This window comes from Mustela nivalis (genome assembly GCF_964662115.1).
Source record: "Mustela nivalis genome assembly, chromosome: 10".
NCBI classification, from domain to species: domain Eukaryota; kingdom Metazoa; phylum Chordata; class Mammalia; order Carnivora; family Mustelidae; genus Mustela; species Mustela nivalis.
In genome coordinates, this window is record NC_139029.1 from 8,183,652 (window position 1) to 8,201,102 (window position 17,451).

General features: G+C 45.0%; 1 protein-coding gene across 3 annotated transcripts in view; it reads left to right on the forward strand.

Moving 5' to 3' along the window:
- VPS13D (vacuolar protein sorting 13 homolog D) overlaps positions 1-17,451 on the forward strand; it is a 252,275-nt gene that overhangs the window by 91,560 nt on the left and 143,264 nt on the right. For 2 of the 3 annotated variants that reach the window (XM_082685387.1, XM_082685388.1), the window contains 8 exons: positions 2,478-2,600; positions 4,987-5,061; positions 8,720-8,825; positions 9,682-9,834; positions 11,833-11,968; positions 13,080-13,127; positions 15,299-15,449; positions 15,550-15,760. In XM_082685387.1, coding sequence (XP_082541513.1) covers positions 2,478-2,600; positions 4,987-5,061; positions 8,720-8,825; positions 9,682-9,834; positions 11,833-11,968; positions 13,080-13,127; positions 15,299-15,449; positions 15,550-15,760 — 1,003 coding nt within the window. The remainder of the gene's footprint in view (positions 1-2,477; positions 2,601-4,986; positions 5,062-8,719; positions 8,826-9,681; positions 9,835-11,832; positions 11,969-13,079; positions 13,128-15,298; positions 15,450-15,549; positions 15,761-17,451) is intronic. The other variant, XR_014299363.1, reaches the window with a different exon arrangement.

Sequence of the window (17,451 nt, forward strand, 5' to 3'; positions counted from 1 at the left end):
CCTAGAAGATCGGTACCTTTCTGTACATAAGTCGCTTGTCCAGAAGACTGTTAATCCTGGGTTGGCAAATACCTAGGCCCACACTGGACATCACTTACTCGCCGTGGCTGCTTTTCTGATAAACTCGAACATGGCCTCATGGTTCTTTTCAACTCATTGCTCCAGAGCTGGGGTCCCATATTAATGCTTTCAGTGATCAAGCAAGAGCTCAGACTGTTTGGGAAACAGAACACTCTCTCTGTTCAGGATGAACTCTCTTCCTGACGATGCTTGGCCACAGGTTTTTCTTAAATGTCCTAGGAGTGAGTTTAGATTCACTTCTTTCAGGCTACACACACACAGAATAATTCTTAGAAGGTACAGTTTTGACCTGGTCTTTATAATAGGTTAAGTTGCCTGTACTGTGTCCCATCAAGTTATCATGTTGACCTGACTCTGAAAATCACTGGGCTGAAGGGTTACCACGCTAGCGATGCGTGTTCTGACCATTTCTTTGAAAACAATGAAATGTATGTTCCCTGATTCCATGTGGTGAGTCGGAACCCCTCGATGCTTATGCTTACGTCGTCTTGGAGAAGAGTAATGTCACGTACAAACAGGTACTGCCTGCCTTTGCCATGACAACCCACACTCACTGTTTGAGTTCGTGATCTACATGACCTGATTTTTGGTGCTACTGTAGTTATCTGAGTGATAACACTACCGCACATCTGGACTTTCTTCAGTGTGTGTGGTCTTGACTATCCATTGGCTTATTCCACATCAGAATAAGATGAAGAGATTGTATAGTGAAATGAGACCATAAGTTTATTGATCCCCAAATTTTATTTATTTATTTGTTAAAGATTTTATTTATTTACTTGACATATAGAAATCACAAGTACACAGAGAGGCAGGCAGAGAGAGAGGAGGAAGCAAGCTCCCTGTTGAGCAGAGAGCCCGATGTGGGGCTCGATCCCCGGACCCTGGGATCATGACCGGAGCCGAAGGCAGAGGCTTTAACCCACTGAGCCACCCAGGCGCCCCGATCTCCAAATTTTAAAACCACTGTCTTACATGATCAGATTTCGTTCATTAAATTTGCCTGGATAATTGATCTCATGTTCCTTCTGTACTGTATTATTTTGATCCTGTATTTTTTCCTATATCATGTATTCATCTGGAAGTTTAGATAAAGTTGAGGGTAGCATTTTAGAAAGCTACAGTAAAGAACTTACTTTGAATGAGAGAATTTTGTTGATACTTCTTATGAGCTTGAGACACCAGAATGTCTTCCAAAAGGCATTCTTGTCTCTGGTAAAGCTACTGTTGTTTTCTTTCTTTTTTCTTTTCACCTCCAGTTCCTTATTCCTAATACTGTGAGGGAACCCAGAAATATTACTGTGACCTCTTCGTATTGAAATAAATCTTACCTATAGCTAACTATTGGAACTGAAAACCAAAAGCCAGTAGTTTTTGTTCTAAAAAATACCATATCTTAATTAGTAGAAAAGGCCTTTATCCAGGGGTGGTACATCATAATTATTTTGTTAACCTGCCCATCCCCTTATATTTCTCCTCTCAAAACCATAAAACCATTCCTGGAGATTGTCAGCCAGATTTCAGCCTCCTGAGATGGGTGGTGTGTGTGTGTGTGTGTGTGTGTGTGTGTGTGTTTGTTTGTTTAAAAAAGCCTCCTCCCTGGCTTTTCTGTCTTGAAACCCTATCCCTTAGCATGGCATAGCATACTCTTCGCAAGCTAATTCTCTCTTCTAGGCTGCTTTGCTGTGTCCCCAATATGTTGGGCCAGAGTCACAGCAAAGTATTCAGTGTTTCCTAAAGTACCGTGTACTTTCATGTCTTTGAAATCTTTGTGTATGCTGTTCCCTTGGCCTGAAATATCCCCGCACTCCTAACCCCATTAGTAGGGGTCCCCACATCTCTTAAGATTCCTGTGGATCTCAGGACGCCTGGGTGGCTCAGTTGGTTAAGCAGCTGCCTTCAGCTCAGGTCATGATCCCAGCATCCTGGGATCGAGTCTCAGACTCCTTGCTTGGCAGGAGCCTGCTTCTCCCTCTGCCTCTGCCTGCCGCTCTGTCTGCCTGTGCTCGCTCTCGCTCCTCTTTCTCTGACAAATAAATAAATAAAATCTTAAAAAAAAAAAAAAAGATTCCTGTGGATCTTGGTGTGTACTGTCCCACTTCTGCCAAAGCAGAATAAATCTTCCCCTGTCCTGTGCTCCTGTGGCATTTCATTTATGTCTTTGTTTTAGCTCTTTCTACATTATGGTTTTACGGCGATGGTTGTTTGGCTAACATTGATTTCTTCCAGTGGAGCAGGAGTTCTCCAGGGCACAGACTTTCTGAGAACCCAGCATAGCGCCTAGTATGCAATTAGACATTCAACAAAAGCTTGTTTTGCTAAACAGAAATTAATTTGACTTGAACCCTCAACCTTTTCTATTTCCGTACTTAATATCTTTGGGGAATTCTTTCTAGATCAGTATGTAAGTACCAAAGAATCGTGGATGGCAGATTACTGTAAACAGGACAAGGAAATGGATTCAACCACATCAGAAGACTGGATGGGCTCTTCAGTGGATCCTCCATGCTTTGGACAAAGTAAGATTTTTCTCTACAAATGTGTGAGTAAATAAATCACTGTCGACCAACACAGCCATGTTCCTTCAAGAAATCCAAATAGAATCATCATTTTCTGTGAACAAACCTGTAGGAAATTCTGACTATCTTCTGTAGTTCTGTTTTAATCTTTGCAGGAGACATTTTTCTGGCACAAAATACTGAACTTTTAATATGGGCTGTAATTCCACCTTTGTGGGAGAGAAAAGATCTGCGACGTACAATTTTCTAAATTCTGGCAACATTGCATATGAGCTGGTACGCCTGAAACACATCAAGATCAGGCACTGGCCAGTGTGTTTAACTTGGCGAAACTTTCCAGTTGATTTGGACTTTTTGACTGGATTTTAAAAACTATATTTTCAGTTTTCTAAATCTAGAGGTACAGAGTTTGGATATATTCTTGAAGGGAGGGCAGGCAGGATCCCATATGGAAGAAATTGTTAAACAAGAGGGCTCCGTATTGTTCATAAAGTAGAAAAGAATTGAATACCCAGCCTTTTGAAGAATGAGCAGTCCGTTTGTTCTCGGTTAACGATGTTTTCTTTCCTTATTTAATGCCTCACCATGGAGCTCTGATTTCCTTAGAGCTGGGAGATTGTGGCGGCCAACCGCGTGGTCCTCAGTTGTTCCACAAGCCATTGTCCTCCAAATGCGACTCAGCCCCAACTCTTTCAGTGCGGTTTCTTTGGGGAGTCCTGGCTGGACTTCACATGGCTCATGAATGCTTAAATATTCCATCTGGTCTGCAAACATGTCACGGGAAGATGGATTTTCTTAGTTTGTGAAGTATTTGAACTGGTTCGTCTCTCCTCAGGGTATAGAAGTAGACTCTCTATCTGCCATGTACTTCTGGAAGGAGGGACAAGGAGGTGTCAGCTATGTTTGCTCTCTGTATTCCCAGGTTGTCGCTTTTGAGTCTCAAGGTCATTGCTTAGGAGCTGGGCTGTTCAGATATCATCAGCCTCAATTCTGGCTCCTCTGCTAACCTTCCCAATTTGTGTGTTGAAAGAATGGAACAGTCCACCCAGAAGACTCTCAGTGATCTTCGTAATATATAATGTGTCCTAGAGGGTATGTTTTGGAAATTATTATTCCTGCAAGGGGAGCTTAAATCCAGACTCAGTGTAAACACAAGGATGGCCTAATCTTCAGGATTCCGATGAAGGATTTTCTTTTGTCTCCACCCCTCCACCTTTTTAAAAAGACATTTTCTCTTTTCTTTGTAGCTACTAAGCTGCCTTATCTGTGTTCAATGCCAGTGCAAAATTGAAGCTGGATTTTTATTTACTGACAGATTTTTATGGTTACTTACGCTTGCAGAAATAAATCTTTTTAATTAGACAAGAAGTGAATATACCTGAATTTCCAAACCTCTTTTCTTATTCCTGGGCGTCAGCACGTGTGGCAGATGGGATCATATTCTTTTAACAGGTCTACTAAATTAATTGTGGGGTGTTTGTCTTCAAAGTCGGTGGACGTGAACCTTCTTGAACCGATCACATCTTTCAGGTCCTCCTGTCACATGTACATTTAGTTACGTTCCCTCCCCCCCAAATGTGTGCATTTCATTCAGGCCAGCTTCAAAATGAGCCCTTGAAATAGAGATTCTTAAAATGAAATTCAGCCTAAGGGAGCTGCTGATTTCTCACTGTTCCTTTAGCAGGGGAAAGAAAACAGTGGCCTCATTTTTGACATCATTGTTGGCTTTGTCCAGGAAGGGCCGAGATTCTGCAGGTCGACCTGGATGGCGTTGGGCCCTTGTGGAGTTTGTTAGTTTGCTATTCAAAGGACACGTGATGCAAATACCAATTGTAAATGTTCTAAAAACTTCCATGTTTAATTTATAATATAAGTAATACTATGAGGTAATGCCTTGATGGAGACTGTTTTGGAATGCAGATTGACTCTTTCCCTTGAAATTTCGGGACCCCTGGGGGATTAGCACTCTCTTAGCTCTGCCTTTCCAAATTGGAATGGAGCGACTGCCGCCCCGGTCTGTGCCGACTGGTCTTGGTAGCTTTTCCTTTGCCATTTAAGAGCGTGCACGCCTTAAGTGAAAAAGCCTCAAAAGACTTGTCATTCCATTAAAGAGAATGTGGACGATGTTTTCCTTCCCCTGAGGAGAAAAACAGGAGCACACTACTGTCCCACATCCCCCACAGTAAAAGCCTATCATAAAAATGTCTCGCTCCCTTTGTTCAAGTACTTTCTTAGGGCTTAGCAGTCACTGAAGGGAATGATCCCGGAATTGCATGACACTTGCTACTTTTGTAATGTACTCTCTCTGTGTTTATGTTTTGGAAGTGAGTCTTCTTATTCACTGTATATATCCTGACCCTCTAACTTTGTCTCTCCTGTCTACCAGGCCTCCCCCTTGTCTACCTTAGAACTAGGAGTACAGCCAGTCTGACTAACCTAGAGCACCAGATCTATGCTAGAGGTACAGTATAGCCAAGCGAGGGCTTGTTTTATTTTGCTATTTGAAGAACTGCCTTGTCCATCAATTTCGTGTGAATGGGAGCCGGATGGGATACCCCGGGTTTGAGCACAGGGAGCACTTCCGGCGGAGGAGCAGAGGGCTCCTTCTGTCAGGAGCGGGCAACATGCCGCGTCTTCCGTCCGCTCTGACCCTCGGTGGAGGTGGAATCAGCCCGTCAGCGTCTGGGGCAGAGATCCCCAGCATCTGCGGTGATTTCTGTCTCATTTGGAAAAGCAAGGAAATGGAGCAGAGCCGCCCTCTGTCAGGCAGCGCCACATGTCTTTGTTGATAGGATCCTCGGTGGGCACTGAGGGCAGTGCAGGGGCACCATGGAGTGGAGGCTGTTGTGATCAGGAACCGAGCCAAGGAAAAATTTCCCAGGAAATAGTTGCTCAGGCACAGACCTTGATTTCTTTAGCTGTAAATTGAAGTGCTTCAGAGATAGAAAATAAAATGCTTCATTTCTGTCTCTGACCCTTTAACTTTCCTTAAGAATTTGACTAATAAAGTAAATATGATCGGAAACAGCAAAAGCTTCCAGGAATGGGAATCCCGCGATGTTCTTTCCTTTAGTTGTTGGAAGGAGTATGATTGATTCGGTGTGTTTTATGTCTGTGCTTGGCCAACACCAGGTCCTGCCAGGGTCATGATCTGTTTTGTAAAAAAGACCATGCGAGCATCCTCTACCAGGAGTTCAGACCAGCGGTGTTCATGCACGGGGGCCATACAGGGGTTTTCCTGCAAGGTTTTGCTGAGACTGATGTGTGTGTGGGGGGGGGTGGTTCACAAAGGAAGCCCGTGATTGAATCTTCATTTATTAACCAATTTAGATGCTCAGCTTTTCTACATCTCTTATTTAATCTTTCAGACTAAGCAGCCTGGGCGCCTTAGCTGCTGAGGGAGAGGAAGTCATTTGCCGTCATGCACATGACCAGCGAGTAGCGGGCCTGGGTCTTGAATCTATTTCTTTTTTTTTTAAAGATTTTTTTTTTATTTATTTGACAGAAAGACAGATCACAAGTAGGCAGAGAGGCAGGCAGAGAGAGGGAAGCAGGCTCCCTGCTAGAGGAGAGAGCCCAATGCGGGACTTGATCCTAGGTCCCTGGGATCATGACCCGAGCTGAAGGCCGAGGCTTTAACCCACTTGAGCCACCCAGGCACCCCTTGAATCTATTTCTTTTGATTTACAAACCATGTCCTTTCGGATAGACTGGACGCTTCTATGGTGTGAAAACCTACCCTGTTTATAAGGGCCACATTGCTCTGTGAGACAAGTCCAGCAGGCAAGAAATTTCCTTAGCCACATGAAGCCCAGGTTGGACGTGAGGAGACTTAGGTCCTCTCGGCCTATGATGGAACGAGGTCTGGTCACTAGGGGCAGACTTTCTGGGGCCCCCAGGGACTGCCGCTCCCTTGGATGGGCTTGAGAACGTTGTTCGCTGGTGCTGTGACAAAGACAAGGACGTGGTTGATTTGGACCCTAGTGCGGGAGATGTCGGGTCTGTCCCCTGGTGTCGGGTTGGGCTTTGTGGGCATTCCTTGTTGTTTATTCTCAGCGAGGCCGGCTGCTGAAGTCTGTGCTGTTGTGTGTAATCGACACAGGGAGCTTGGGGACCTGAGCAGTGTGCCTGCCCTGACTGCTTCATTCTAGAGCGACATGCTTGGGACTGTCTTTGTACGGACTCCTAGCACTTTTCTTCTGTATGACGGTGTGATCAAAGCCATTTGCCACCTGCTCTTTTTTAATCTAATTTGCAAATGGAAACTTCCAGTCTGGCTCACAGTGGGGTATGAAAGCACATCTGGCTTCTTTGCCTCCTGGGTCCTTTATCTGCTGTAATAAAGCAGATCTCTCGTGCACGCCTAGAGACGGAGGTGCCTTTCAAGGTGGCACAGTAAGTGCTGTTTACCCTGCAGACAGCTCTTAACTCTTTTACTCCCCCTCTGCTCCTGTCACCAGCCTCACAGCTACTCCTTAATTTTGTACTTCATGTCATTTTTTTTTTTAAAGCCAACCTCGCGAATTCAGTGAGGCCATTGGCATGGGAAGTGCATGTCTTCTAGGTGATGATCTAGGAGATATTCTAGGAGATTATCATCGGAAGTATGTAGGGTGTTTGTAAAGTCTAACCATAGAACTGGAGGGACACACTGCAAACTGTTTGTTTATTTTATCGGATTACTGTGTCTTAGACTCCCTTGAGCCACTGTCCTTACCAAAACAGAACCTGCCTTAGCTTAAATTGCTTGTTTTTGAAGCATTTATAGTACTAGCTTCTGAAAACTTCAGAAGACACAAAGGGGAAGAAAAGAAATTGATTACTTTTTAAAAGGCAATAGCAATTAGTGACTTTGATGATCCTGGCCCAGGCCTTTTCTAGCGGAGGGAGAAGGCAGGGTTGTTGTAGTTTACTTTCTTGTTTGGCTGGCAGGAAACATGTGGACCTGTAAGGTGCATTTAATTTTGCTCTAGTGTTCTCAGTGGGCAGCCATGGTCACCTCGAGGTGTCATTTTCTGCAGCTGCAGACCATGCGGGTCCTGGTCTTTCTAAGGCCGTCTTTGTGCTTTAGAGCTGGACATGCCGGAAGACTGGGCCATGGCCTGTTCTGTCGGTAGAGGCCGCGCGGTGTGGCACATGGCTGCTGCCTTCATGGTTCCTGCCGCCTCCTCCCACTTTGTCTCAGTGCGACCCCCGACGCACAGACCCACCGACCGGGAGAGGAGGCGCAGGCCCTCGGCTCTCCTCTCGGCACGCCCGTGCCGCTCCAGTCAGACCACGCGGCAGGGCAGTGGTGTCCGCAGAAGGATCTCAGGGCAGCCTGGGTGTGGAAAGCCATTTCTGGCCACATGGACTCTCACTTCTCTCTTAAGAGAGTTTATAGTCAGGTCTCTGGAATTTGGGTACTTACAGTTTTGGATTGATTGGTGTTTCTTTCCAGTTTCGCTGCTTAGAAGCTGTTTTGTGAAAAGAAACCATACTTGATGCTCCTTGTGTAGTCTCCCCATTGGCTGCCTCATAGCAGACGGTAATGGTATCAATGTGGAAAAGTAGCTGAAGATTTCATTTACAAACTTTGGGGGTAGTATATTTCTGATCTTCCAGGGAGGGCGAAAATAGCTGTTAGTTTAAGAGGATAGAAGAGAACGCTTTTATTTTGTTGAAAGATGCATAGCATGACAAGTGTAGCTTCCGTAGAAAGGGAATCTTTATTAAAGGCAGGCATTTTGGACAAAGTTGGAATAAACTTTTCCTCTGTGCGCTGTATCTTGCTACAGTTCAGGTCACTCATGGAGAATATATTCCTTGGGCCTCCTGGGGTACCAGTTAGGGCCTGGTACCCTCTCTTGATTTAAGGCCCCCAAGAGTTGTGGGAGGATTGGGGGCTGGGAGTCGTCCCACATCACGGCCAGTTGTTGGGGGGACTGTCCCCATGTAGCAGGCAGCAGAGGACACGGAGATCCCTTGTGTCCCATCACACACCGATGACGGCTCTGTGTCTGTGGCTGCCACCGTCAGCCCTTTTGCATGAGAGACGGGACACCGCGTGCAGGTCCGGGGAGGGTCTCTGCTGCGCAGACGGGGGCCCGTGCTAACAGCCTTCCTCTGTTTGCCCGCAGCAGAGGTGAAGACCCCCAAGCGCCGGCAGCCGTTTGTCCCTTTTGCTCTGAGGAACCACACAGGCTGCACTTTGTGGTTTGCCACCCTGACCACCACGCCCACCAGGTAAGGCCCCTAGGGTGTCCCCCAAGCCGTCTCTGCCACCAGGAGCTCCTCAGCAGCAGCCCAGCAGCGCAAGGTGGGCCCCTTCTGGAAGCCCTTAGGATTGTATTGGAATCGGCATCTTGCTGTCCGGCTGAGACTGATGATGGGGCGGGGTCTGTAGCCGGAGAAGTAGTCCCGAGTCTGCAATACCCACATTCTGATCCCGACCCTGGTACACGTTATGTTTAAGGAAAAAGTCAAGCGAACGAAGGATGAGTGTAAGAAGTGGGAAGGAGAAGCCATCCCGCCTTTTCTCCCCCGTCCCCACCCCCTTTTAAAAGAAGCTGAATGTGGTTATTAAACCAGACACCCTGCATTTTTCTTCCAAGATGGCTTTAAAAACACCTCCCACATCCCCCTCATTGAGGATGATCTTCCAACCCTCAAACAGTTCACCCCAGATGGAAGTGAGTGGAGCTTGGAGAACAAAGGAGCATTTACCTGGGCCGGGGATGTTCTCTACCAGCTTCCTGCCTGTGTAGACCTTGGCTCTCCCCTCCAAACGCATGCTGAGCTTTCCAGTTTAGGGAACGAGATGTGTGAAGTAAATAACAGAACTGGCCAATTCGAAGCCACCTTTCTCCTGCCATCCCTAGGTAGGGTAAAGCGGTGATCGATTTCAGCTCTTTCCAAAGCTTCACCGACACTGTGATTGTCACAAAGATAACGGCAGTCCCTGACCTTGTAGGTCATCTCGGTAGCCAGGCTCTCTGGGGATCGAGTTCCAGGAGGGTTTCTGCCCCCAGCCCCGAGCTCTGGGTGAGACGGAGTTAAGCGAGAAGGACAGCCGTGCTGGTATTGTCTGATTTGTTTCCAGGGCTGCGCTGTCCCACAGCGGGAGTCCGGGGCTCGTTCCAGAAGGCAATGGCACATTTCTTGATGATGCTCACAATGTCAGTGAATGGCGGGAAGTCCTCACGGGGGAGGAGATTCCCTTTGAATTTGAAGCAAGAGGAAAGCTTAGACACAGGTAAAGTGTGGTTCATTCTTTTCCTCTCCCCAAAATATACCGTATAGATCTCTGCGCCACAAAAGATTGTCCCTAGTGTTTTGCCTTTTCATGTGCCTTTATTAATGATTTTAATGTTTCATTTTTAAAAGGTATTTCAAAAACCAAGGTTTCCTTTCTCTATTTTGGAAATATACTTCTTTCCATTAATTATCCCTCTGTTTGACATGAGGGTTGATGGCCCGTGTGTTGCCGATAATATGATTGAGGCAAAGGCAGGTGACAACACTCAAGTTCATTGTTACATTAGTTCCAGGTGCACAACATAGCGATTCAGCAGCTCTCCATTATCCTGTGCTTGCCGCGAGTGCGACCGCCATCTGTCACCGTGCGGCACTATTACGGTGCCCCCGCCTGTATTTCCTGGACTGTACCTTTTCTCCTCGTGACTTGTTCTTCCCATAAGCGGAATGACATGCTCTTCTTAAAAGGTTATCAAACCACGTTGATTTCGGTTTTTAGTGCTCGCTTCGGCAGCACATATACTAAAAAAAGATTTTGGTTTTTAAGATACGTGTGTGCCACACAGCGCTTTCAGCAGGCAGGTGGTTTCAGGAAGCAGGGCCGGGAATGATAAGAAATTCTGATTCTGAGGAGGATAACACTGACTCATCAAGGGAGATTGCCGGCCAGTGCACTGTTGGAACAGTCAACTGAAGGATTGCAAAAAACATGAAAGAAGGTTCTGTCTCGTTGCTGAGAGGTCATAAAATGGCCTTTTATTTGCAAACATGTTTAAGAGGAATCCGGTGGACAGTGAATAGGTTAAGATTTTAGCATTTGAGCCTCATATCCTTTGTCAAGCCGAGCTGAAACTGAAGCACTCGGCTTCGGCCTTCTGCACTCTTGGGTTTTCATGGCACTTGAAGTCTTTGTGTGCAAACCTACTCCCGAGGGAAACAGGTCTTCCTTGTGCACGGCCTGTACCAGCACACATTATTCTCTTGGGGCTGGCTTTCCGGACTTGGAAAGATCAAGTTTATAAAACCACCGTGCTGGGCACATGTACCTGGAAGCCATGGTAGAATTTCCAGGGACGAGTGGCGAGTGTGTTTCTGTTCCACAAAGTTCCTGGAGAAGCTAATTATAGAACTGTTGGCTGTATTTCTTCAGCAGCACTGCCTCCCTTGTGTCAGAAGGGGTTTGACCTCTTTGTCATTTCCGTTTTAGCGGACATGTCTAGTAACCCATTTCAAGTCCCGCTGTTCTGCTTGAATTCATCAAAATAAATGCCTCCTCTGGCTTTTCCCCCTTTGGCACACTGTACCCCATGCCCTGCCTCCCTCCCCCTTTCCTGTCAGCCTCAAATCCAGTTCCCCGTTTCAGGCTTCTGGCTTGAATTAGGCAAAATCTAAAATAGAATTAAATGTGCAATTTCCTCCTGTGCCTCCTGTTCTGCCCACTGCCTTCTGCCCCAGTTTCAGCCGGGCACTTTAGCCCTGAAACTCCAAGGGCTCCGTCTCTCATAACCTGTCTGTAGTCTTGCAGGACTGAAGCCAAACAGTGGAATGTGGTTCAGAGAGAAGTAGGATATTCAACAAGGGAACCAAGAAAAAATTTGTCATTTTATGCATTTCCGAGAGTGTGGTTTTATGATGAAATTGCTGGTACAACAGTTTTACTCGCCCACTGGAATGGTTCTAGCTGACGTCATGATTTTATGGAGGTGGGGGTGGGTGGGGGAAGGACCTGGGCTTGTGCACAGGATTTGCAAAGTTTGTACAAAGGGAGGGTAAATGCCACTCTCGCTCAGGCTTTACAGATCTCGCACGTTTGTTTTAAGTATAACACCCAGTTAAAATATTCTCCTGATTTTTCTTGCATTAGGTAATCACCAAAAGGCTTAACCAGCTGGGTTTTTATGTAGTTCTATAGTAAATCAGATTTGACTCTTCGCTTCTACTTTCCTTCCCTTTTTAAGATCGTGCTTAACGTCCTTCCCCGTGTTCTGCCTGACAGGCACACCCACGACCTCCGGATTCATCAGCTGCAAGTGAGAGTGAACGGCTGGGAGCAAGTGAGCCCCGTGTCTGTGGACAAAGTCGGGACATTCTTCCGCTACGCAGCACCGGATAAGAATTCATCTTCCTCTACGGTGTGTGATTGTCGAATGGGGGTTTTGTGGCACGATTGTGCCCTGGCCACATGCCCTTAATGCCAGATGGTCAGCCTGTGAGCTCGTTCTCGTGAGCTTTTCTGGTTCCTCATTTCCCCTAGTTCTAGGAAGAAGACATAAGACAATCTGGGGTTAGTCATAGGAATTTGTAGCCGATATGTAGATAAGCCACCGATGGTTAACTTCAGTAGAAAAAACAAGATCCATATTACCGTGAACACATACTCCCTCACCTCTGCAGACCCGTCTCATACTTGGTTGGCCCAACTGGCAGTTTACTAATCTGCCAAACGTGTATTGGCTCTGTTTCTGCATATTGTTATGTTTCCTTTTTATAGGATCTTCTTTATGTTTCTCGTAACGCTGTTCCTTGATCCTTTTGTCTCCGTGTCTCCAAATTCTTTCTGGCATCAAGACTGATGTCCACTGTTAGTCATTTTCTGATGACACATCCTGTCACATGCCCTCACCCTAATGGCACCCCAGCCTGCGGTGTTAGGGGTTGGAGGGCCGGCCTGGGGAGTGACGCCGGTGGCCTCCTTCTTGAGAACATGCAGGTGGACGCTGGCATCCTGGCTGGTGCCGCCGCCGCCGGTGCTCTTACTCAGTGCTTAGTCCTACTTTGTAGACCTGCATTCCTCTCTGGGGAGCCAGGGACGAGTGGGAAGGTGCATATTTGCAAGGACCATCATAGCTTTCCTTTTTCTGCCTTTATTCAAGAAAAATACTCTCGGAGAACACTGTTCCTTCCACTTCTTCTGTGCCCCAAGTTTCTTAAAAAAGGAAACTTTCTAGATTACATTCCTACTTAAATTTACATCCAGTCATGAAGGGAATAATTCCCCCAAGGAAACCTTTCTGTTGTATTGATGTGTCCTGGAGAAATTCTGTGTATGTGGAATGGTTGAAAAATAAGTATTACTTTTCCCATATCCTCTAGGATAAGATGTTTTCTCTTCATGGTAGACCATGCTTTGCTAAGAGTGTTTATAAATCCCACCCTTTCAAGCAGATTACATTGTCATTGAATTTAATGATGCCTGTAATCTTAGGTCTGTGCTGACTCTCTGACTTTTGGACTCTTTCCTAGATTGGCAGCCCAAGCAGCAGAACGAATATTATTCATCCCCAGGTTTATGTGAGTATGGTTTTCCCATGTCCTTGTGTTTACTGACTATATATCCTGTCTTTGGACCGTCCATAGCCATCCTGGTGATCACAGCACTGTGTCACCTGACTATGATTAGAATTCATCTGTGTCCTTTCTTATTAACGATTGCCTTCCTTTGATAAGAACTTTCAAGGAAATGCTTCCACTGACTTGGTAGGTCGGACTGAGTGTTACAGGGGAGGAGGAGAAAATGCAGAGATGTGGTCCAAGGTTTCCTTCTCCTCTTCCCTTTTTCTTTTTTTAAGAGAGAGAGAGAGAGAGTTTGTGTGCATATATGGGGTGGGGGGCATGGAGTGGGGAGGGGTAAAAGGAGAGGGAGAGAGAGAGAATCTTAAGCAGGCTTCACACCCAACGTGGAGCCCAGCGCAGGGCTCAATTTCACAACTCTGAGATCAAGACCTGAGCCAAAACCAAGTTGGATGCTTAACCGAAAGAGCCACCCGGGTGCCCCCCTTTCTCTTTCCATGTTAAAATATAAATTAATCCTGTATGACTGGCTATATGCGTTTCCTAGGTTTTGGTCCCAAGGTCATGAAAATAAATAAGAATGAAAAACACGATTTTTTCTTTCCATTTGGCTTTTGAAACTCCATCAGAAGATGATATTAAAAAACTGTCTTCAGGTTTTTGCTCATATTTTCTTCTCTCTGGTGGTAGTGAGTTCTGCCCCGTGAGATTTTAGGTAAGCTTGGAGGTAGGAGCAGCGGAGTTTAAAACCATCATTCTTGGGCCTTGGCTCTGTTGGGCTTTACCAGGCTAGGTCAATGGGAGCTTTGCTGATGGGTGTGCCCTGGAATTGTGTCCCTCTAGAAACCCTCCAGAAAACCCTCCAGAAAAATCCCTATTGCCTTGGGATTTCCTGGAAGACTTGGTTCAAAACATGGAACTCTTCATTTTACTGTGTATTAGGGTTGGTTTCCACGTACTCTTTGTTTTAATAAGAAAGTTGGTAGTATGAACGCTTGGATGCGGCGTCATTGGTTTCTCCAATAAAAACAGTATTGTCAGTAAGTTCTGGACACTCATTCAAAGAATGATGATTGTAGAAACCTTCTCTTCGGTGTACCTGATGTGGGGTTTGATACTTTAAAAAAAAAATTCCCTGGCCCGTGATAGTAGAATGAAACGTGTGTTGACTGTGTGAATGAACGTGTGGAAACGAAGTGGTGGCTGCAACCCAAGACCAAAAATAAATGATTTCCTCCCCACTCTGTTGAGTCTCGCTTCAGTGTCCTGTTTGTGAAAAAGCAATTGCTGAACGGAGCCGAAAAAGTTGTGAGGAAGAGCAGTTTGATTTTAAAGTCCTTTGAAGAACAAATGTTGCCTTTTTACAGGCATGTCACCAAGTCACGTATGGGCTTACAGTGTAATTTTCATGACATTTAGGAGGAAAAACTAATTACTGTTCCTGTGAAAGGCATGCCAGTACAGACAACTCTTTCCTACACACTCTCTGGGTTTTACAAAGACAAGTTCTAACCTCGAAAGACTTCTTTCTGTTTTTCTGTGTGTGTTGGGCTGTATCCAGCCCATTGTTAGTGTTCAAGGAGTGTTTCTCACTTTAATGGTAATCTGGGAGAAAAATGCCACAGAAGGTAAATCATTTCATGTTTTGCAAAGTCTCACCCCAGTGTTCCTGAACATTTAGCTGCTTTGGATGATCTCTATTCCCCTCCAGTAGAGTTGAAAACAAGCCTTGTTCATAGTTTCCATATAAGGGCTGATGTGTAGGAACCCAAGGGCATTGGGTGAATGAAGGGTAATTTCCAGCAGACAGTTTCTTATCAAATTGCAGGAAGTTTGGAAGATTTAATAGGTTATTATGGGTCTTAGTTTCTTTATAATGTGTCTAGAGGCCTAGGACTGATTTTTCTTTGTGACACATTTTGTGATACCACGTCTGAGTAGAGTATCTGTCTTTCTAGAAATGTTTAGAATTGGCTGTTTTAACAGTGTGTATCTCTATAGAATATTCAGTCCCCTGAAAGATGAGTGATTTTAGGGCTTAATGATTAATTTCACCGAAGGGTTATAGTAATATTAAGATTTTGATTTAGGCCTTCTGGTTGGTATTGTTATATTTTCTGTGTTTCTTCAAGAGCCCAGCTATGGTTCTTCTATTCCTATCTTTTCCCTAGTTCTCTTCGCTGCCACCTGTTCGGGTGGTCTTTGCCGTGACGATGGAAGGCAGTGCTCGGAAAGTCATCACTGTCCGGTCTGCCCTCATTGTTAAGAACAGGCTTGAGACGCCCATGGAGCTGAGACTGGACAGCCCGTCAGCTCCAGACAGTGAGTTTTGCCATAGTCTGTCTTCCTTTTATCTTGAAATGGTCAGCCATTTGGGTGGAAGACCATTCCCTGAAGATGCTGACCCTTTTTTCTGTGGCAGAGCCTGTGGTGCTTCCCGCCATCATGCCAGGGGATTCGTTCGCGGTGCCTTTACATCTCACTTCCTGGCGGCTCCAGGCCCGGCCCAAAGGATTGGGTGTGTTTTTCTGTAAGGCTCCTATTCACTGGACCAATGTAGTGAAGACCGCAGAGGTTAGCAGCAGCAAACGAGAGTGCCACTCTATGGACTTGGACAAAAGCCGTTTCTTCAGGTATGCACAGCGCTGCGATGGCATGTGAATTTTGCTTTTTAAAAAAAACCTGTTTTCTCTCTGAGGACCCTTAGTGATTCACTTGTGCTTGTTTAAAACCCTTAAGTTCTTATTCCTTAAGTCCTTGTGTTAGAGTTCATAAGGATTCGATTGTTAATCTTTGGGGGAGTGGGATTGTTGCTTATCATTTGATATTTATGGGAGAAACACACACACTACTCACACATGTAAGGTCAGAAACTTGTATGTGTGCATCAGCAGAAAAAGAGGACATGTAGAGAGGGAAGAAAAAAATATTTCTAGTTCCCATTCCTAAATTGAGAAGCAGGTTATTGGGGTTGGAAGTTCTTCAAATGACAGATTTCAAAAGAATTTGGAAGAAGCATCAGGAACCTAGTACTGACATTCCTTGGGGACCTTAACAAAATTATCTAATCATTTAGACTCCTGTTTTCCTCTCCTGAAGAGTATAAGTAATACATTTCTAGAGTTGGGTTGGTATTGTTCGGTCCTTCTGAACTTGGACTTTAAACTTACTTAGACTAGAGACTATCAGCTTTAGTTTTCTCTCTAGTGAAGACAGCATTCATTTAGTTTAAACTTACAGAAGAGGGGCCAAAATAGTATAAGGAATTCCAGTGCGCCCTTTACCCAGACCGGCCAGTGGTAAACAGACTGAAGAGAGAATTGAATAAATACACAGCTGTAATGGACTGTTGTAACACTTTCCTTTACAAAACAAACAATTAAGATACAAGAGGATTTGAACAGTGCTCTCCACCAGTGCTTGTCATAGTTGGCATTTATAAAACACTTTAACCAGCAGCTCCAGACTGTACACTCACTTCAAGTATGTATGGAATAGTCATCAAGAGAGATTATCTACTGGGCCATAAACGAAGATCAGCAAATATTAAAAGAATTGGAACCATACACAATAAATGTCATCATCACAAAAGGATTAAACTGGGAATCAGTAACATAAGATGCCTGTAAAATCCCTAAATATTTGGAAATTATACAGTAGATTTCTAAATAACCCAGGGGTCAAAAAAAGAAATCACAAAAGAAATTCAAAATGTTTTAGAGCACCTGGGGTGGCTCAATTGTTAAGCATCTGCCTTTGGCTCAGGTCTTGAACTCAGGGTTCTGGGATCAAGTTCTGCATCTAGCTCCCTGCTCTGCAGGGAGTCTGCTTCACCCTCTCCTTCTGCCACTCCTCCTGCTTGTGTTCTCTCTCTCTCTGTCAAGTAAATAAATAAAGTCTTTTAAAAAAAAATCTTGAACTGAATAATAATAACAACTAGACATTAAAATATGGGGGGAAGCAGCAAAAGCAGTTCTAGAGTGTTTTGTTTTTTCGAGAAATGTATAGCTTTTAAAATTTATTTATTTATTTGTCAGAGAGAGAGAGAGCGAGAGCGCATAGGTAGGGTGAATAGCAGGCAGAGGGAGAAGCAGGCTCCCCACTGAGCAAGGAGCCCACTGCGCAACTTGATCCCAGGACCCTAGGATGTGACCTGAGCTGGAGTCAGACTCTTAACCAACTGATCCTGAGAAATGTGTAGCTTTTAATGGTCTTAGTAGAAAATAAGGAAGATGTAAAGTCAATGATTCTGCCTTAAGGTAGAAAAAGAACAGCACATTAGACAGAAACAAATAGAAAAAGCACCTGATAAAAATAAGTGTGG